General features: G+C 34.6%; 1 protein-coding gene across 1 annotated transcript in view; it reads right to left on the bottom strand.

Moving 5' to 3' along the window:
* The window catches only part of TBC1D19 (TBC1 domain family member 19), a 177,997-nt gene that overhangs the window by 15,223 nt on the left and 138,969 nt on the right, over window positions 1-23,805 (bottom strand). The window contains exons 16-18 of the mRNA XM_031010512.3: window positions 11,324-11,356; window positions 6,835-6,944; window positions 4,517-4,608 (exon numbers count right to left, since the gene is read on the bottom strand). Coding sequence (XP_030866372.1) covers window positions 4,517-4,608; window positions 6,835-6,944; window positions 11,324-11,356 — 235 coding nt within the window. The remainder of the gene's footprint in view (window positions 1-4,516; window positions 4,609-6,834; window positions 6,945-11,323; window positions 11,357-23,805) is intronic.

Genomic DNA, 23,805 nt, shown 5'->3' with positions numbered 1-23,805 from the left:
TCAGTTACCCATAGCCAACTGTGGTCACCAACAGTCCAAAAATATTAAATGAAAAATTCCAGAAATAATCCATAAATTTTAAATTGTGTGCTGTTTTGAGTAGCCTGGTGAAAGCTCGCACGGTCCCACTCCAGATATGAATCATCCCTTTGTCAGGTGTATCTATGCTGTACGTGCTACCCACATATTAGTCACTTAGAAGCCACATGGGTTATCAGGTTGACTGTCCTGGTATCACAGCGCCTGTGTTCAAGTAACCCTTTTTTTTTTTTAACTTAATAATGGCCCCAAAGAGTAAGAGTAGTGATGCTTCCATATTGTTATAATTGTTCTATTTTATTGTTATTGTAAATCTCTTGCTGTGCCTAATTATAAATTGAACTTTATCATAGTTATTCACATATAGGGAAAAACATCATGGTGTATATACAGGGCTCAGTACTATCCACAGTTTCAGGCATCCACTGGGGGTCTTGGAATATATCTCCCACAGATAAGGGGAAACTACAGTATAGCAGAAATTACCCTTATTAGTGTACAGTTCAATATGTTTTGTATGAAGAAGAACCAGATGGAAATTATAGAACTGAAAAATACAATAACCGAAAAACCACACAAAAACATCTCACTAGATGGGATCCAATAGTAAAATGAAAATGATGGAGGAAAGAGCCAGAGAATTTGACTATAGATCAGTAGAAAATGTCCAATCTACACCATACATAAAAAGGATTAAGAAAAAGTGAAGGGCTGTGTGTGGTGATGGCTGTAATCCCAGTGCTTTGGGAGGCTGAGGCAGGAGGAATACTTGAAGCCAGGAGTTTGAGACCAGCCTGAGCAACAAAGCAAGAACCTGTCTCTATGGAAAAAAAAAAAAAAAAATAGACCTGCAAGGACCTGTGAGAAAATAACAAACCTTATTTTTCTTCATCTTCTTTTTTTCTTTTATATCAAAAGTTTGAACATTTGTGCCACTGGATTGCCAGAAGAAAAGAAGAATGAGTATGGTGCAGAAAAAAATATTTAAAGTAATAATGGGTCAAAACTGCCAAATTTGGCAAAAGATATAAACTTATAAATTCAAGCTTAGCAAACACCCAAGAGGATAAATCCAAAGAAATCTATGCCTAGATATATCATAATCAAAGTGGTGAGAACTGAAAACAAAAATCTTGACAGTAGCCACAGAAAAATAAGGATTAATATCACTTCTTCCTGGAGTGCTTGGTAGAATTTGCCAGTGAAGCCATCTAGGCCTGAAGTTTATTTAAAGGTAGAATGTGATTAATTAAAGAAGTATATTGGCTGGGTGCGGTGGCTCACACCTGTAATCCCAGGACTTTGGGAGGCCAAGGCAGGCAGATTGCCTGAGGTCAGGAGTCCGAGACCAGTCTGGCCAACATGGTGAAACCCCATCTCTACTAAAAATACAAAAAAAAAAATTAGCTGCGCATGGTGGCATGCACCTGTAATCCCAGCTACTTGGGAGGCTGAGGCAGGGGAATTGCCTGAACCAGGGAGGTGAGGTTGCAGTGAGCCAAGATCGCATCACTGCACTCCAGCCTGGGTGACAGAGTGAGACTCCATCTCAAAAAAAAAAAAAAAAAAAAGAAGAAGTATATTATAAACCTCATGGCACCTATCAAAAACATACTTTAAAAGTATAAAAATCTAATAGTGGAGATAAAATGGAATAAAAAATGTTCAATTCAAAAGTAGGCAGAGAATGAGAAAACAGGAATAAAGAGAACATGGAACAACTGAAAAAATTTAGCAATATAGTTGATTCCAATTCAATAATATCAATTTTATTAACTATAAATGGTATAAACACACCGATTAAGAAACAGACTGCCACATAGGAAGACCCAACTTTCGATAAGAAATCCACTTAAAAAAAAGATATTGATAATCAATACGTTAAGTAAAAGAATAGAAAAGAATGTATCATGCAATTATAATCAAAAGAAAGCTGGAATAGCTATATTAATATCAGACATAGTAGATGTATTACTAGGAATAAAACAGGACATTATATAATAATAAAGTGATCAATTCTCCTAAAAACAAAGCATCAAAATACATGAAGAAAAAGACAAATAAAGCACTAAAGGAAGACATAGACAAAATCCACAATTATAATTAGAGCTGTTCACATTCCTCTTTCAATAATTAATAGAAAAAGTAGACAGAAAATTAGTAAGTGTATACAAGGTTTGAACATCATTATTAACAAACTTGATTTCCTTGACATTTATATGACATTCTGTCCGATACTTGCAGAATACAAATTTTTTTCAGGTGCACATGGACCAAGACAGATCATGTTCTGGATCAAAAAACAAACTTCAACACATTTAAAACAACTGAAATCATGTGAAGCATGCTGTTTAACTGCAACAGAATTAAAACAGAAATAAATGCCAGAAAGATAGCTTTCCAAATATTTAGAAATTAAACAAAGTACTTTTACATAACCCATATTCAAAGAGGAAACCACAGGAGAAATTACAAAACATTTCTAATTAAATAAAAATGAAAATATAACATATCAAAATTTGTTAGGTGGAGGTAAATAGGTAATTTGAGGGAAATCTGTAACATTAATGCTTATATTAGAAAAAAAGAAAGTCCCAAATCAATGATCTAACTTCTACCTTAAACAAGCAGAAAGACAAGAGCAAAATAAATCTAATGCAAGCAAAAAGAAGAAAATAATAAATATAAGAGTAAAAATAAATAAAATTAAAGTAGAAAAACAACAGAGAAAAAGAATCAATGGTACAAAAAACTGATTCTTTCAAAGATGAATAAAATTGATAAACCTGTAGCCAGAATAATCAAGAAAAAATGGGAGATAATACAATTACTAATCTCAGGAATGACAAAGATGATGTCACTACTAACCCTATAAATATTAAAAAGGCTAAGCATAGAGAATATTATGAATAACTTTGTTTATAAATATGATAACCTAGTAAAAGACATAAACTACTGAAGCTTATTCAAAAAGAAATAGATAACCCAAGTAGTCCTATATCTATTAAAGAAATTAAATTCAAAATTAAAAAACCTTCCAAAAGCTTCAGTTTTTAAAAAAATGATTTCTACCTTGACAATTAGAATTTTTACACTTTTCCTATATAGGAATTCTAATGTTTATCAAGTCATTGAAATAAATTTATTTCTTTTAATGAGTAAAGTATACAAACAGGCTAAAAAAAATATTTGTTTCTAGTAATGAACTAAATGTCTTCATCCTAGTAAAGAAAACCCTACTTATACTCCAATGTTCATTTCACAATAGCAAAAAGAAGTCAATTTACTACAAGAATAAAAGTCTTATGCTCAATATAAAATATTTCTGAATCATGAATAGAATTTTGTTTTTTAATGGCTATAAAGGAAAGGGTATCCACTCAGTATTATCAATGGATGATATGAGGTATTATTTTATAAAGGCCATCTCTAAGATGTCTGAAATTCAATGGTACTTTATAAAAAGGAGATTATATATCTACCTATCTCTATCTCCATCTTGATTGCTATCTCCATCTTTATAATCAGTCAATCTTGAAACAACTCTGCAAGGTACTAATTCTCTTGATTTTTAAGATAAACAAACTGAATTATCTTAACATAAAGAAATTGAGGCTTTGATAAATTAAAAAACTTCACCAGGATTACAAAGCTTAACAGAAATGGAATTTGAATCTGGATTAAATTTCCACCCACTGAGCTATCTATTTGCTATGGATTCAAGAGTGGAGAAGACAAATACTATACTATTCTATCTCCCACTAACTTCTTTTGTGGCCTCAAGGAGTTAATACTTTTTTCAAATATGCCCTCCTTAATAGGAGAAAATAGCTGCACAGAGAAGACAGGAAGAAAACACTGATAAACCATTTGGAAATTTCTCTTGCTTTAGACATATTTTTTTTAAAAGAGAGAGATAGAACCAATAATCTTTAAGTCCAGAGATACTATACATATTCACTTATAACTCATGCTGAGACCAATGAACAAAACTCAAATTTTAGAAAGGAGAAATCACAGTGTACAACCATTGATAGGTACCTGATTTGCTTTCCTTTAAGAAAAGACAGCCAACTTTAACTTTTATAGTTTTCATAGGTTATTCTCTGGTAAATGTGGCCTATATTGAATTAAGTTTAGTATGATCATGTTTCTCAGGTAGTATTTGTTTCCACAAATGTTTGCTTCAGTTTTGGCTGACACCTTTCGTTATGAATAGAAATTGGTTCATTTTGGTGATTCTTGTACCAGACACAAAAATCCTAGTAAATAAGACTTTATTAGGATTTTGGTAATTCTTTCAAGAATTTTTGGCACAATGTTATTACAATTTACTAATTGATAATTATAGTTTTATTAGGAAAACTGTTAGCTTAATTTCTCTGAAAAATTACATATTTGCAAGTGCTCTGCAATGAGGAAAAAAGAGCTTTCTGTGAAACTATCTATTCTTCAATTAGGAGAGAAAAGTACTCACGGTTGAGCCCCAATTTCTCGTAGATGATAAAAGAGTTGGGGAAGATAAGTTTGAAGAAGAGTTTCAAACAGCAGACAGAGTGACACAATACCCTGGATACAATAATGAATCATAAGAGAAATAGATATTTTAATATTTAAAAATTAACTATGCCAACAAATTATTCAAATGGAAAATGAGAAACTATCAACATAAATTTTCTTTATACTGTTTAAGAGTCAAAAACAGGAAATGTATTAAAGGATCTCTAACATTGTGTTTAGAGATAAACTTTATCCTCTTTATGTATACTCACACATACAGATATGCTAAAGAGCCTCCCTTTTTACACAATATGCTCTCCACATAAACCAGTATGTAATATTTGGAGAGTCCAAGGAAAATATCACCTTACAGAAAACTTGCTACTTTGCAAGCCACTATTATTACTTAGCCCCAGCAAAATTAGTTTTTATCTGAATGCATTCCAGTTTCCAGTTATTTTCCTAGTGCTATATAGCCACCTTCACTCTCCCTCCATATGTCCCTTCCCCTCCAGCCTCACTCACTAGGGAAAATACTGCCTGCTTTTCTCACTCTTTCTTTGAAATCTACCCCCAGGAAAAGACTAGCAGCTAGCTGCTTTAAATTTGCATCAGAAGTTATTGAACAAGAATGTTTGATTACTTAGTATACACATATTTTTTAAAACTAAAATCTACTGTTTTTAAAAGGGCATTATTTGTAAAGTACAAAACCAATTTAAGCAGATAGTTTTTCAAGTACATTTATTATTTGACAACTCTGAATAAAGTCTTTCTTGCAGCTTAGCATTCCTCAGAGTTTATCTTTGTAAGGAAGTTTTAATCCTCTTTTTGCATTTCTAAAGAAAAAAAGACTGTCATGGTTCCAAATAGTTCAGTCTAGCTGCAAGCCAAAAAAGGAGGTGACTGCCTGTAAGTTTTCACTCCTCTGAATCAAAAAAAAAAAAAAAAAAAAAAAAAAAAAAAAAAAAAGACAGAGGCAGGCCTGGCTCAATCAATTCACTGAAAAAGAATACCCAGGGCCACCAGCATAGAGATAGACAAGAAATACCCAGAGTTGCCCAGTGCCAGGCTTCAGTGCTCTGCACAGGGAGAACACCATGGGTGTGTACTATGCAGCCAGTTTTTTTAAACTCTGAAGCATAAAATGGCATAGAATATGAGCATAGAAATATGATACTTAGAACTGAATATTAGAAAATAATTATTAATATTAATTATTGGTCATATTTCTGATTATTCCAGATTAAATATTAAAGTAAGATAAGAACAAAATCAAGTTCTCTTAGAGATAAGAAACCCAAGATAACTGGTGTTGCTTCATTTGTTTATCTGTAACATCCTGGAATTCTGTGATTTGCCAACTTTCACTAGCGATGTATGAAAGCAAAACTGGAGATGGAGGAAGGTGAAATAGGAATATATAGGCTTAGAATAGGGGGATAAAGAACAGCTATTTAATTTCATAGCAATAATACAGTTGCCTCTTTGGGGAAATTTAGTAGCCCTGACATATATTCCAATTGAATGTTTCACCTGGAGTAGCAGTCATGTTACCCACAGCAGGTCCAAAGGGGGAAAAAAAGCATAAGTGAAATAAAATAAATACTGCTCTTAGTCAGGTTTATGGGAAGGGAAAAAAAAGATATGATAAAGGAACAGCCAAAAGAGAACAGATTAAAATGTTCAACTCCTAAATATATGCTTTTCCTTGATTCTTATATCGTAGGCCAAAGGATCATTTTATTGAATACAAAGAAAATATGTACTATTATAACTGATAATTAGCCAAATATGAAATTGGCAAACAAGTGACAAATCAATACTTGATTTTCACTAACAAAGAAGAATGATGATTATAATTATAACAACAACGGCCATTTATTTACTGAACACCTGCGAGGAGCCAAGCACTAACTACACTGCGTGCTTTGTAGACTTTTCTACAGCACTAGAGATAATATATTATTTACTTCATTTCATAGATAAGAAATGAGAAAAGAAGGTAGGCATCTTTGCTAAGAATAATAATACAGACATTCTAATTTTTTTAATATGTAAAAGAAAAAATCATTTAAATGTAGTTGACAAGAGACTTTTTCTGTTTAAATTATTACCAAAATATTTAAATATCAATTTCATCTTCTCTGTCATTTTTGCAATAAAAACACATTGCTTGACATCACAAATTAAAATTTGTTGCGTTACAATTTGAGTAGAAGACTTTTTCTTAACAGAAAGAAAGAATAGATTACAATCCAACCTAATTTGATCAAGTTTTTCTTATGAACTTACAGAAGGATGAGAAGAGATGGAATGGAGTCTGAAGAAAAAACGCACATACATCTCACGGAATATCTGATATAATTTGGAAGGTTCATGGTATAGAAAACAAAGTGGTGCAACTGAAAGAAAAAAATTAATTTATAATACTGCAGAACTACTGAAATGTTAAGATAAATTTATAAAATATGTCATAATAAATCACTATTTTATAGTAATCATATACACCACCAGACAAGTTTAAAATCATACTACTTTTTTTCATTTTGAGAGGGGAATATATGCATATGTAAAGTTCAAACAGCCATTAAATATTATACAGAAAGGAATATATTACAAACTATTATAATCCCAATTTAACAGATGCCTAAGAATGACATTATGGAATTGTACAGAAATATGAAAAGTTCCAAGTAACTTATAAAAACTACCTAAGTCAAATCTCTCCTTTTTTTAATTGAAGTAATAAGAAAATAACAACCAGGCAGCTTATTTTTACTTTCTCTCACAAAAGATTCAGGCCACATTTCAAAATTTTTAATTTTGGAAGTCAGGTAAGTAAAACAGATGATTTATGACTTTTAGAATCATGGTCTTCAATTAATTCAATTTGAAAATAAAGATTTTGAGTAATAGCTGTATACTACTGGTCTTTATCGCTATATCCCCATATATATTCATCAAATGAAAACAATCCTTAGGCAGAAAGGATTTATTTCTCTAATGAATGTAGAATTGACTGCCCCCAGTTTGTAGCAATTAAGCACAGCTGGGTCAACTCAACCAGACATCCCACAGTTGAATGTCAGAAAGTCCTAATCTTGGATTGGCGACCTACCTGAACATGTGATTATTCTACACTGACAAAGGTGGTCATGCTTTCCATCTTTTCAAGCCTTAAGTATTTTAGGCAGCATAGAGACAAATTTATAATGCAGATAGATACAACTGCATTGCCTAAATATTAATTTTAATAAAAAATGCCTTACAGGGTAATTTCAAACAATATGTATTGGACAAGTAAGAGTTTCTGGGGCTCTATAACCTGTTGGTAATGCTCTGAGGGCAATAAGCACTAAGTAAGCAAGGAAGTCAGTGGGCCAGTTGTGCTCTCTTCCTTTTGACAAAGTAAAAGGAAAAATAGTAAAATATTTTAAATTCTTTCAAACACAAAAATTCAATTTTCTGGGATAAACAGCAATGCACAGTATTACTGATAAATAAGTCATTAAAAATCAGCATTGCTAGTGAGAATTTTTATTTTTTCTGAAGGGCAAAAGAGAAATCACTTTTGGGGGTAAATATCTAAATTCATATAAAAATACATACTTGTATATATATAGAAAAATGTATATACAATATGTATTATAAATAAAATTTTAAAAAGACAGGTATGTCTATTTCAAGACTGATTTTTAAAACTTATTTTACTATTAAATAAATTGCTACTTATAAAAACAGCCCAAATTAGGATATTTCATATATTTACAAATAGTAACTCATGCTCTAATTACAATAACAACCTAAGAAACAACAGTGTGGTACAAATATATGGTATTATTATAAATCTAAGACTAAGGTTTGGAACTTCTTTATTTTTAAAAAATGATGCATATTTTTCCTCCAATTCTTAGATATTGATATGTGAAAACTTATAACCTGAATCTGAAGATGGTATGGATTCAGTAATTATTAATGAAAATTTCCAGTGAAGAAATGAAAAGAGAATTTTAAAATAAGCACGTTTCTACGAATATATAAAATATAAAAGAAATTTACAATTAGTTTTTATTCAAGATACCACAGTTGTTTATGTTGAATTCCTTTATATAGCTATGAAATGGAAAAGCTTTAGTCCATTATAGATTATATGTAAAAAAGATTCTACATGACTTAATTTTTAATTTTAAGCATCCTTTCCTATTTGGTTCTTCCATAAAAATAAATTTAGCTAATTATCTTTTAAACCAATGAAAGACTATACTGTAGGAATTTATGACACCATAATATACTATACACCTACAATAAAACTTCATTAATCTGCATAAATAGAAGAGCAGAAGGTATTTTAAATTAGAGAAGAGTTCTGAGTAAATTTTTAAATAAATTACTATCTTTTGGTTTCCTTTTTAATGACAGCCTATCATTAAAGATCTGTATCAATGTTTAAAAGAGATAAGTATTATAATTTTAAAGAAATATAGTAACTAAAACTGAAACGGCAAAGTACTAACTAGAGTTCCTTAGGGATGATTTGTGATTATTTTTGTACACTGGTTCTAAATAAGTGGTTGCTGGTAAAGTTTTTGTGGATGTTTAAAATAGTTTTCTAAAATAGTATAAATAAATTCTATATCAAACATTTTGCATCATTGTTAGCAAATGCTTTCCCCTTGGGTGTATAAACTGCAGCCTATTTAAATGACCATAAATGTGAATAGGCAGAGGCTGAGTCAATGATATATTTTGAACACCAGAAGATCTTGCTAGAAGATTTAAACTTTGATGACATCAAGTATCCTCCAAATCATTCAAGCACAACTTCCAAAAACGATTTACTTGAAAAATTTTTGCAGTTGGAACTATTAAAGTAGAAAGATAAAAAGTGAACATTTTTATTATTAGATGTAAAAATTTATATTATTAATCTTTTTTGGTTTTCTATTTTAAATTCTTCACATATATAAGATAAATATGCTGTAAGGTCTCTATAACATTATGTATTATGTTATGAAATTTTGGTTGCCCAAGAGAATGAAGCTGAGTACCCTATAATTCAAGCCTGTGACTAACACCAAGTATAGCATAAAGTCCCTAGGTACTTTGACTCTTTTTCACTGAACGATAGTTTTATATTATGTCATTCACCATGACCATCTGATGTTGAACACTGATGTTTACAAAGAAAAGTGTTTATTGCAGATTCTTGGTACAAAGGCAAAACATTAATGTATTTCTGTTCATTCTAAAGGTAGGGGGTAGAAATAAAGGGGACAACAATCTTTAATAAGTTTATATGTAACACTTGAAAACTTAAAAATTAAGTGGCATTAAAGTGTAGAGAGTTCTTCCTTTTGCTAATCTTCATAAGCTTCTTGCATTCCTCATTTAACGACACATGAGGCCTCAGAGACACTCAGAGCTCTCAAGCCTGCATATGCATCACCCACGTGTATCTCAGGTGACTGAATGCTCTGATGTAATTGTTGCTGTGCATATAAGTAGCCTGGAGAAATCATGAGCTCAAACTCAGTACTGTCCCTTCCTTAGCATTCTTTCTGACCTATTATTTTCAAAAAACTCTTAAGAGAATTACTTTAGGAATTTAAGCCATCTGAATTTACACCTATTAGAGCTAAATATTAATGTGTATCTCTAGTTTCCATCGGACTAAAAAATGGTAAACCACAGGACCATTTTCACAGTATGTTCTTTTTTTTATTATACTTTAAGTTTTCGGGTACATGTGCACATTGTGCAGGTTAGTTACATACGTATACATGTGCCATGCTGGTGCGCTGCACCCACTAACTCATCATCTAGCATTAGGTATATCTCCCAATGCTATCCCTCCCCCCTCCCCCAACCCCACAACAGTCCCCAGAGTGTGATGTTCCCCTTCCTGTGTCCATGTGTTCTCATTGTTCAATTCCCACCTATGAGTGAGAATATGCGGTGTTTGGTTTTTTGTTCTTGTGATAGTTTACTGAGAATGATGATTTCCAATTTCATCCATGTCCCTACAAAGGACATGAACTCATCATTTTTTATGGCTGCATAGTATTCCATGGTGTATATGTGCCACATTTTATTAATCCAGTCTATCATTGTTAGACATTTGGGTTGGTTCCAAGTCTTTGTTATTGTGAATAATGCCGCAATAAACATATGTGTGCATGTGTCTTTATAGCAGCATGATTTATAGTCCTTTGGGTATATACCCAGTAATGGGATGGCTGGGTCAAATGGTATTTCTAGTTCTAGATCCCTGAGGAATCGCCACACTGACTTCCACAATGGTTGAACTAGTTTACAGTCCCACCAACAGTGTAAAAGTGTTCCTATTTCTCCACATCCTCTCCAGCACCTATTGTTTCCTGACTTTTTAATGATTGCCATTCTAACTGGTGTGAGATGGTATCGCATTGTGGTTTTGATTTGCATTTCTCTGATGGCCAGCAGCCTCCCAAAATGCTGAGATTACAAGCGTGAGCCACCACGCCTGGACTATTAAACTCAACATTTTAAAATGTTCGTAATAACTTGTGGGTGATTAGAAATAAAGTGGTGTTCTTTTTGTTCAATTTTCCAATGGGTAATAAAAATAATAATTAAAAAAAATGAAGCCCCTATGGGGAACTAGCATGCATTTCACTTTATTTTTTCCTTTATTGTTTTACTATAGTAAAACAATTATATCTCAGTCATTATTTTTTAAATTGACAGATAACATTGTATGTTTTTATTGTGTACATTATGATGTTTTTAAAGCCCAACTTACCATACATTGAAAATCCATGAAAAGGGATAACACCTAAAAAAAAAAAAGGTATTTCTTTTCAATAAGTAGTAGGCCTACTGATTATTAGGTAAGCTTTAAAAGAATAAAACTGACAATAAAAAGGTTTTCTATTTTTGCTTCAACTTTGTTCATAAATGTCAGAAAGACAGTGATAGTAAACAATAAAAAGATATTTTTAATACCTCCAGAAAAGTAAACTAGAGGCTTTAAAACATATATCCAGTTAACATTCTATTAATATTGAGAAATCAAAGCTTTGAAAATATATGTGTATATATGTGTATATACACACGTGTGTATATATGTGTACATACATATACACATACACACATATGTGTATACAAATATACACACATATGTGTACACAAATATACACACATATGTGTATACATACACATATATACACACGTGTGTATATACATGTATATACACACGTGTGTATATACACATATACATATATACATGTGTGCATACATATGTGTATATATACATGTGTATACATATATACATATGTGTATATATACATATATACATATATACATATACATATGTGTATACATATATACATATATACATATACATATGTGTATACATATATACATATACATATGTGTATACATATATACATATACACATATATACATATACATATGTGTATACACATATACATATATACATATACATATGTGTATACACATATACATATATACATATACATATGTGTATACATATATACATATATATGTGTATACATATATGTGTATACATATATACATATATATGTGTATACATATATGTGTATACATATATACATATACATATGTGTATACATATATACATACACACATATATGTGTGTGTACACATGTGTGTATATATATACACACACTTACGTATATATATACACACACAAAACAACAGGACAAAAACATAACGAGACAGATCACAGAATTAAGTTTAAGAACTAATTATAATGGTCTCAGAAAGTCAATAGATTATGTCCCTCCTGAATCAACTTCACTGTGTATATTAGAATTGAATATGCTAAAAGATAAGTGAGCTTTTCAAGGCACTTCTTGAAAACATTTGCTTTACAGAAAACACTATGGGTGTTAAGTAAACTAACTGAAAATTAATCATGGGATATGGCTTTTGAAGAAATATTGGCAGAAATACGATACAAACTCAGTATAATCTTTGGCAATAATTACACACAAGTAAAGTACACATCCTTTTCAAAGAAATACTCAAAGCCTAACTTGGTGTGCTAAACATCGTCTCACATTCCAAGTAAAAAATTTGAATTTGTACAGTTTAGTTCAAAACAGAAGTTTTGTAATATATACCACCATATAGCTAACACTACTAAATCAGGTTGCAAACACAGCACAGAAGAAAGCTGCTAAGTTACATTTTTGAAAAATAATATAGAAATGCTTTATTCATCTGACATGTTCACAGGCAAAAATTTTGTGCTGGTGGTCATATAGAGTGAGTTCTAATAAATGATAGTTCAGCCTCAGTTTAAAACATGTCCAGCGATAGCAGAAGCATTAATTCCCAATGCAACTCATTACAATTTTGAATGGGTTTAATTTGGAAGGAGCTATTTTCTCATAGTGAGCCAAACTCTGGCTCCCTGAAATTTCTACTTAGTATTCTTAGTTCCGACCACAAAGGTCACACAGAACAAATCTAATTTATCTTCTATGTGAAAACGTTCAGAAATATTTGAAGACGCTGCTCTCTCTCCTGCTCTATCACCATCAGGATTTCTTGCTCCAAGACTTTATGAATTTCTTCAATTTTTCCTGAGATGAGGTGGTCTTGAAAAGCTTCCATATTTTATTTTCTTCTAACCAGTTACAGTTCACTGCAGTCCTTAAAGTGAGCTGACTAAAATCTCTAATCATTTTCCCTCCCTACACACCCAACAGCTAAGACAGTGTTCTTGGACAGTTGTTCCTGGACTTCACGAAAGGGTTATATTTTTATCCCTATTACATTTCTTCTTTGGTGAACCACTCCAGTTAGAGATAATAATCCTGAATTCTTATTCTGTTATCTAATGCATTCTCTAGTTCTCCTGATTCTACAAAACTGAAAAATTTGATAAGTATACCATGTCCTCATCAAAAGCAATATAAAAATGCTGAACATGACGGGGTGAAGACTAGAATTATCAGTAGAAACTCCTTTCATATTGATGTCAATGCATTAATCAGCAACCTGTTACGATAAGGGCATGGACTGGATGTCAGACAGACTTGGTTGGGTTCATCCGGTTCTATCACTAAAGAGTGTGTGTGTGTGTGAGTGTGTGTGTGTGTGTGTCTTTGCATATGTATCTTAACTTCTCTAAGCTTTAGCTTCCTCATCTGTAAATCAGAGATAACGCTAGAACTCACATAATATGATTAAATGAGATAACAGTTGTGGCTTAGCCATTAATAAATAGCTTAGGGCCTATATTATTTATTTAAATAGCTTAGGCTATTATTTATTAATAAGCAAATGTTAATTGTTGATGTTATCATTTACAAGTTAGTTCATACTTCTTTGTTGTTTCTAGAAGCAATTTTATCAAAAATAGTATGAGAAAAGCCAAATTATTCTGAACCGGTATGCCAGGCCAACCATCTTCAGAATTTTGTGCAGCACTGCTTTAAGCTCACAAGTGAAAATTCTGAGGATTGACATTTTCTCTAGTCTTCTAGCACACAGATTCATGTTCTCCAACTTCTGCTGAATTTTATGTTGTGTATCAATTTTCTTATTCCTCTCTATATGATTAGCCACCCCATTCTTTCAAAATTTCCTCCCTTTTCAAGTGTTTAACACTGAATTGTAGACTTCACTTTCTCCTCACTAGGAGGCTGATGCCATTGACGTGAACTCCTTCCTTTGTCTGTTCTTCATATTTCATGTTTTCTCACTTACAGCCCAGAGGAGGATGTATCCTTTTTCTTTTTCACCCAACATCTTCACCTGTGCTCTAAATCGTGTTTCCTTGACTTTCACAGTGACTGGCAAGCAGCAGTCAGGTTTGCAGCTTGTTTATGTGTGGCCTGTGAGCTAAGAATGGCTTTTACATATTTTAAAGGATTATTTCAAAAACAACAAAGAATAATATGGGACATGGACTGTTTGTGGCCAGCAAAACGTGAAATATTTACCATCTGGCTGGTTAAAGGAAAAGTCTGCCAAACCCTGCTTCGGACTCCTGCCCCATCAACCATCCCTTCCCCCTTGCTGCACGTGCATCATTCCACACACATGTGCTGTGTCCCTGCGATGTGCCAGACACTGTTCTAAGAACTGAAGCTGCCATTTGATTAGGGACAAAACAATCATAATAAAAATAAGCGAATACATGTCAGATAGTAATAAGTGCTATGAAGAAAAATAATGGAGGGACAAGGCCAGGCTAGGGCGGAGGAGGACTTACTGATAAAGAGCCCTTAAGCTGTGGAGGTGAGAATCATCTGACAAGGGTGACCTGGAAGCCCTAGCTTCATGTGATGATTGTCATAAACAGGGTTACCTTTACTGAGGGCAACTGGTCTTCAGCCGGATAGTGGTGGGATCTGCTCTTTACTCCTCTAACGAAGCAGAGTAGAAGCAAGGGGTGGGTGTATCTTATCAAAGTAATCATATCTTTAGTCTTTCATGTTTCACTGCATCCTTTCAGCCAAGGATGTTACAAATATTCTTACATATAATAATAAGAAGAAATAAGAAAGAAGAAGAAAAAATAGGAAGGAAGGAAGAAGTAGTCAATTTTTTTTCCCGGACCCTACTTTCCCATCAAACAAATCTCTAATCTCGCTCATTTTCTCGAAGACAGGCTTAATTTTTTTTAAACTATATTCACTTCCTTTACTTCCTTATTATGTATCCTCAAATTCTCGCAAATGGTTTCCCATCCCTACGGACGTAACTTCTGATTGCCAAATCCAGGGGTTTCCCTTCTTTGTATGCTGTACTTAATGGCCTCACAGTCAAACTTGAATCTACCATGGCATTGATGACACGACGCAGATCGGGCTTCTTGTCCCACAGAAACTTTTGCTGCTCAGTTTTTTGTGAGTGTTTGTTTTGTTTCTGGCAGTTCTCTCTTCTGCGCACTCCTTCAATATAGCTCTGAGACTCTGTATACTTGTTTTCTCTTTCGCTCTACCAGTATTCTCATTATTAATCCATAATACCAACCTTAAAAGCCCAGTATCCTCAGGCTCCTTCTGGTCTCTATTTTTGTAAATGACTCACCACCTCCCTAGTCATTCAGGGAAGAAACTTTTGAGTCATTTTTGCTCTCTTGTTCTCCCTTAGCCCTTATACCTAAATGTGATTATGTACCTCTCCTGTCTCTTTTGGATAAGGACCACTTAACTCTTCAGTCTTCATTCCTTCTCTGTACCCCACAAGCACTGCTCTAATCCCTCCAAATTGATCACCACCCCTTCAGCCTCTGGGTGCAAGACAAGGGCTGTAGGCAATGTTCTCGTCTACCTCTGGCCCTGTCCCTGCCCTACTCCTTCATAATTTTAAACAATAATCTTCCTAGAAAGATCTCCCTGATAGCCTTGATCCCTCCCCCTAAGCAATTCATTAATCGGTCCTCTTCTTTCAGTTGATTTGCCCTCATTGATTGAGGTACTACTCCTACACACTGTGCAATTCTGACTCCAGCACTTTCTACCTGTGTACGCTTACGTATGTTACTTAACCTGCTTCCTCATCCAAAGCTGCTTTTAGACTAAGGCACAGGGGCTTGCGCTGAGGGCTCTGTGACCCTCCTCCGGCTGTACTCCTTATCCAGAGCCAATGTTTCTCCTTCCAGACCATATCCGAGGTACCCAAGACTCTGAAATTCTGAGCCCAAAGGCTCCTAAGACAGCTTCCAGGGCCTGCATGTTCTCTTTGGTGGGGAAGAGAAGAGAAGAGAAGGTATACACCTCCTGATATACTTGTATACCTCAGGACAGAGAGGTGGCCAAAGCCTGGCTATTTGTGGAAACTGTGAACAGAGGTTGGACCTGCAGGCTTCTGTCCATGAAGCCTGTCCAAGGTGTGAAGTGGAGCCGTAAATGAGAAGTGGGTGGGGATACCACAGGCTAGGGAAGGATGAAGAGTCTGATAATTCTGAATTCAAACCTGGCCTTCCAGATTGTTATCAAAGTATATGTGTCAAGGAAAGAAAATAGAGTAGACTTTATCAGTTTATGAGTCTAATTTATAACTTTCAAATATTTTGACTTATGGTAGGTGGGCCTCTATTCGTACTTCTGCTCTGGGCCCTGCGAAGGTTGGAGAGAAACTTGCCTTCAACAATCAAGTGGGAACAATACCAATGAGGTGGTGAGGATTAAATATTATAATATATGCAATATGATTAGCACAATATTTGATACAAAGTCAGTACTTAAGAATTGTATTCCTTTCCCTATCTTACTGTCTTTTAATAATTTTTTATTTTTTTCTCTCCCAGTAGAATAAATCCTTTGAGCATGGGAACTGTTTTTTGTTTATGTATCTCTATATCCAGAGACCAAGCACAGTGCCCAGAATATAAGAGGTACTCATTAAATGCTTGCAGAATGAATATATGCATCTGTAGGGAGTCTACCTCTATCATTTTTTAACCTTTTATTTCCTTCCGTACTGCCATGATCAGAATTCTGTCCCTAATAAACTCTTACCTATGGTTCTGTAAGAGCCTCCTAATTGGTATCCTTTCCTCCAAACTCTCAGTTCTCTAACCAGTTTTTGAAATTAGAAAGCTCAAGTTATCTTTCAAAAATATTAATAAGACCATGAAAAAGTTCTCTACATCCACTGAGGACTTTCCACTATTTATCCATCTACCAAATATTTGCTGAGCTCCTACTCATCTAATTAACAAATATTTAAAAACCTACTCTGTAGCCTCTGGAGATATTAAAATAAATATGACATTGTCCCTGTATTTATAGAGCTCACACTCTAGCCTTATAATATAGGCTAAGTGTATACACAGTAAAATTCAAGACCTTTGATCTGGTCTTAAACATTCATGATTATGTCCTGCAACCTGAGCTACATCTGCCTCCCACTTGGCATACTATCCTAACTCCACACTCTCTGTAGTACAGCCATACTAGATTATTTATCGTCACCAGTATCCCTACAGTTTGATAGCTCTGAACTTGATAATTCTTTATTCTATTTAGCCATCAAAACCTTACTAAGGTCAGCTATAACCTCAGACAAACATTTCCTGATCTCTTAATCATAATTAAATGCTCATTCTTCTGCATTCTCATGGCACTTAGTTCATATTTCCAACACTATGATTTCACTCTGCTTTGTGTTATAATTAGCTGTTTAACAGGTTGTTCCTGAGGATAGGAAATATATTTTATTCATCTGAGTATACAACTCATGGTGCCACGTACATAGTTGATGATATACATCTTTGCAGAATGAAGAGATGAGTAAATCATAGATACAGAAGCAGCAGGAGAAGTATTGGTCTCTAGTTAGGAGATCAAAGTTCAATTGTGGGCTTAACACAAACCAGCTGGGTAACCTTAGGAACGTCATCAAACCTGCTGAGCTTCAGTAACCTGCCTGACACACAAGCGGACTATGATTGCCTCTGATGTATTATCTAACTCTAAAATTAGATGTTAACAATTAAGTCTAGAGGAAATGCGAAAAAAATTGTGAGACTTGAAGAAAACAGTACCTATAAAGATTTTCCAACAGTAAGACTCTTTTCTTTTTTTTCTTTTTTTGAGACGGAGTCTCGCTCTGTCGCCGAGGCTGGAGTGCAGTGACGCGATTTCGGCTCACTTCAAGCTCCGCCTCCCGGGTTCAGGCCATTCTCCTGCCTCAGCCTTCTGAGTAGCTGGGACTACAGGCGCCCGCCATCACGCCCGGCTAATTTTTTTTGTATTTTTAGTAGAGACGGGGTTTCACCATATTAGCCAGGATGGTCTCAATCTCCTGACCTCGTGATCCGCCCGCCTCAACCTCCCAAAGTGCTGGGATTACAGGCGTGAGCCACCACGCCCGGCCAATAGTAAGGCTCTTTAACAACTTAAAGGCCCTTTGCATTCTAGAAACTAAAAAAATTAAAAACCAGATTAGAAGGTCAATATTCCCAATGACACTATAGCCACCAGCTTCATTTCCAGGGACCATCTGGAAGGAGAGCTCAAAAAACATTACTTTTTCAAGTCTTTCTCTATATTCTTTGGTTGAGTCTCTTTTTCTTCCGCCCATCTTTTTTTTACCTTCCTACTGCCTCTGCTGTTTCATGTTATTTCCTTTACTAATTATAAACTTTTAACAAATAATTACAAAGTTTGTCTTTTCTAACTTTTCTTCAATAAACATGTTGACATGTGAAAGAAAAACTCAGAGAGAAAAATAAGTTAATAAATAGAAGGCATATTTTGATGCCTTATAAAAGTGTAAGTACATATTATATCTTTCTAAATACTAAATCTCAAAGCAGACTGCTATTATATAAAAACCTGACAGCCTTACTTAAAAAACACTTTTGCCTTCTTCTTTTAAGCCACTGCACTGCAGAAACATTTCAACAAGTGGCTAAGGTAGTCAGAAATGAAGACATTATTAATATTTTCATCTTATAAAAATACTTATTCAGGATCTGCTAAGTGTGAGAATACCCTAGTCAGGACAAGGCACTTTTAATAAGAAAGCTTACAATAAATTAATTAGTGAACTACGAAGCAGCAAAAAGGGATGCAAGTATTAAGATGAGTCATGTTTAACCACTTTTACTACATTTCCCCCAAGTTCTGAAATCTATAGCTTCTCTTTAAGTAGCTAGGATACAAGCTGTTTGAAGAAAGAACTGTATTTCATACTGTGTATTATCTTCAGCATCCAGCACAGTGTCTTCCACAAGTGAGATGCCCAGTAAATGTTAATGATGGAAATTTGAGCATTTATAAATATAATCAAGGCTTATAAATAAAATACTAAAATATAAAATTCATTTATAAATAAGTAAGATATAGGACAGAAGGCTTTTGATAACTCAATGTTGAAAGAACAAATGACCAAAGAAGTCATACAGACATGAATTTGAATCCTGTGTGACTCTGGGCAAGTTACGAACCCTTGCTGAAACCATATTTTCATTTCTGAAAATGGAGATAAACAAGATCAACTTCATTGGGTTGCACTACAAAGCACAACGGAGTTAATTTATTTAAAGTGTGCCAGTGTGGTGTTCAGTCCACAGCAGATGCTCAATAACCCATAGCTATTTTATGCTCTCAGAAGGGAAAGTGCCACATTAACATATCAGCTTAAACTTAAGAAAATCTTTTTTTTGTCAGTATCAGATAAAGGCACACTCAGCTTAGCCAAGATTAGCCTGGGCTTAAGGCTCCAAAAAAAGGCTACACAGTCCGCTTTGTTGAAGGACGAGTCAGATTCTGGTAAACAAAATCCGGAGGCATAAGAAGCAGTGAAGAATCCATTAACACTGTAGGGCGCATACCACCTAGAACATTTCTTTGATCTTAGAGGTTGTCATGTTCTTGGCTAGTTTTTCAAAATCCTTCCCTTTGCCTCTCATCACTTCAGCCTTTCAAGGGCCAAGTTTCATTCACCTGGCTACCACCCAAGAGCATGTTTCCAGCAGGCGTCAGGATGCTTGGGGCACATCTCATATCTGGCCTCAGAGTTCTTCTACAAGTCTGCTATGAGTAATTATTTTCAGATTCTAGCCTTTCCTTATGCATCTGAAGAAAGTCTAAAATATTAACCGCCTATTCCACTCAATGTGAATAATTTTATAAAGTGATGATTTATGGGCCTTTGACAAAGCTCAGAATGGCAAACATTGTTAACTAAAATAAATCTTGAACTAGATGAGATATAAATAGTAAATATGACTCAGAAAATACCCCAAATATTAACATGCTTTGCACTTATTAAATATTTTCTCTTCATTTCCTCATTGTCTCTATTAATACTTAGCATTTATCGTTGTACCATAACTCGCCTATCTGATTCACTTCAACTTCACTCCAGCTGAAAGCATATTATTACTTAGTACAGTTTATTTAATTCATTTGTTGAAGTAATCAATTCCTCTGTTTATTCTCATTCCACATGTAGCCTACAGGTCAGTAAGAACAGAGATTGGGACAACGATTAAATTGTTTTCTAGTTATTTCCATTATCTTTCTGAATTAGAATGTCACATGATGGTTTTGTTACTCTATTTCAGTAGTTAAAATTTCACAAAACATAGGAACATAACCACATTTAAATATCAATCTGAAAATCTTACTTTAAAATTTTAGTGAGGTTTTCATTGAAGTTTAAAGTTATACCTCAAATGAATTTTAGAATATGAGATATTTTAAATTTACTTAATATGGATGACAAACTACATTGCTATTTATTAATTTGACACTTGCAAGAAGATTTAAAATGATGTACTTTGATTATTTTTCTTCTAAGAGCCTTATCTAATCTTTGTTGTAAGGGGCTGTCCAGTGTACTGTAGGATGTTTATCAGCATCCCTCTCCCCTGGCTGACAACCAAAAATGTCTTCAGACATTGCCAAATGTTTCCTGATATGTGTGTGTGTGTGTGTGTGTGTGTGTGTGTGTGTGTGTTGGGAGAATTGCCACTGGTTGAGAATTACTGCTCTAGAGTACTGAAACTCCCCTACCCAATATTCACTGACAGTTGTTTTCTTCTGTCATGTAAGAAACAAATGATATTAACAAATTTATGATGGTTGTTTATCACTTGTAATTAAGTCAGTCAGATATATGTGTATTTTTGCTACAAGTCTGGTTTCCTTGCTTCTATTCTTATTCCTCTGTATTCTATGTTCATTTTCTTATTTATTCCCTCACTTATTCAATAATGTTTACTGAGCACAGACTTTATGCCATGCATGATTCTAGGTGCTAGATATGTTGGTCACCAAAACTATTAAGGTCCTTGTTCTCTTGGAGCTTACATTCTAGTGACACTTTTATTCTACACAGTAGACAGGATGATCGTTTAGAAGTATTAATCAGGGTTGGGCATGGTGGTTCATGCTTGTAATCCCAGAAATTTAGGAGGCTGAGGTGGGCGGATTGCTTGAGACCAGGTGTTCAAGACTAGCCTGGCAACATGGTAAAATCCTGTCTATATGAAAAATACAAAAAAATCAGCCCAGCATGGTGGTGTGCGCCTGTAGTTCCAGCTACTTGGGAGGCTGAGGTGGGAGGATCACTTAAGCCCAGGAGGTCGAGGCTGCAGTAGTTCATTATCGGCCCACTGCATTCCAGCCTGGACGACAGAGCAAGACTTTGTCTTGGGGAGAGAAAAAAAAGAAAAAGAAAAAGCATTAATCAGGAATTGGAGGAGAGATGTCACTGAGAAGAGTGGAGTAGGAAACTCCCAAACTCCATTCCTCCATTAAAGCAATGGTTAAGCTGGCAGGAACTGTTAGAATCAACTTTTTTGAACTCTGGAATTTAATAAAAACTTACAACCACCAGGGGAATATTTAATGAAGAAAGAATTTTAGTAAGAAAGCATATGGCATTTTAATTTGCCCACCTACCATACCCTACTCCCCAACTTGGCAGCAGCCATGAAGACCATGGCTCACATTCCTGATGCAGCTTGCTGCTACCAGGGGGATCTTGTATCAAAATATTGTGGTTGTGTGTTTTGACCTATATAGTAGCTAACTGCGGGACTGGCTCAGGAGATTGCCTTCATTTTATTTGCCTCATCTCTGGGTTTTTTCAGGGCTGACATGGCCTGCCAAGAGGCATTTGTCAAAAGCATTTAAAGGAAAATATATACTAGCTGCAGCCACCTAGGAGAAGGAATAAAAGATGGGAGTGGTGGTATACAGATTGAAAAGCCTGGGAAGAAAGAGGCTGGGGAAGGAGCTACTTGGGGCATGAGGGCTTTGGAAAGCATCTGTGTATACAGGTGAATCTAAAAATTACCCAAGAAGACCTTAGGCTCCCACTTCTGACTGCCTTTTAGGCTCTGTGCAAGCAGGAAGTGAAGGCTAACATACAGTTGTAAACAGCCTGGCTAAGCCTTGAAGGAGTGCCCCAATACTCAGCCAATCTGCAAAGACTGAAAGAGTGTTTTTTATTTTTGGTTCTAGATATTTAAGAAAATCTCTGTCAAATCACTAGTTGACTGTTACTCTAGTAAAATAAAGACTTCAGTGAGCATATAAGATGAAAAATATCTTTATAAAAATATCTGTATAAAATATCTTTATAAAAATATTTAGAAAAGTCACTAAACAACACCTAGAACCCACAACAAGCAACAAGAATGAATTCTTGGGGAGGCGGACAGAGAGACTCCCATTTCCAGTGATACCACAGTATAATATTCAAATTATTCCATTTTCAACAATAAAACAATTACTAGGCATGTGAAGAAATAAAAAAGTATAACCCATTCACAGGAAAAAAATTAATAAAAAATCCCTGAGGAAGCCCAGACATTGGACTTACTAGACAAGACTTTAAATCAACTATCTCCCTAACTGACCTAGCTCCATCTACCTTTTCTAACTCACCTTGTATCAGTCAATGCTTTGCTCACTATTGCCAGTCACACTGGCCATCTTGGTGAGCTTCAGACCATCAAGCTTATTCCTGCCTTCAGACATGCTGTGTACTCTCTTCTGGAACGTTCTCCCATTTCATTGCATAGCATACTCCATATAGTCTGTCTCTGTTCATATTCCACCTCCTCAGAGGCACCTTTCCTGACTACTTGATCTAAAATGGCTATGCCCATCCCAACTTCCTACAATTTCTGCTCCCTTTCATTGTTAAGTTCATCATTCTTTGAAATTACTTTCATTCATTCATCCTTTGTTGATTGACTGATGATTGATTGATTTTATGTTCCCCTTACTAGAAGGTAAGCTCCCTGGCAGCAAGTACTTTATTTGTATCATTTACTGTGGATCACCCTCCTACAACAGTGACCTAGGCTAAATAAATATTTATCAAATGAATAAAGACAATTTATATGTGTTGAATAACAACAAAAAATATAAAAAGCTTATAAAATTCTTCTGAGAAGTCTCCCTCAGTTCAGAAATTTTGCTCACTAGCTGTTTGGTGAATCTACTAGAGGAAATCTGTCCATTGGTGATTCTTCAAATGAAGTGAGAGAACAAAATGTTTGATGCCACCATAGCCTGTCATTTCCCTCCCAGGGAAGGTAATCACAGGCATGTTGGGGGTAGTGGTGAGAAAACCTCTGCCCACCTGTAAGCACTGGCCTGGTCAGGGAATGAGAGTGTGTCAGTGAGCTGCAGGCTAACCTCTATGTGTGGTCCCCTGAGACCAAGAAAGCCAGAACAGTTTTGGTGGTAGTAGTGACAGAGGTGTCAAGATTTCAAAGTAATAATATCTTTGGCAGAGGTTCAAAACAGG

The sequence above is a fragment of the Gorilla gorilla genome, chromosome 3 (assembly GCF_029281585.2).
Source record: "Gorilla gorilla gorilla isolate KB3781 chromosome 3, NHGRI_mGorGor1-v2.1_pri, whole genome shotgun sequence".
Classification (NCBI taxonomy): domain Eukaryota; kingdom Metazoa; phylum Chordata; class Mammalia; order Primates; family Hominidae; genus Gorilla; species Gorilla gorilla.
This window is presented reverse-complemented; position numbering and strand designations above follow the sequence as displayed.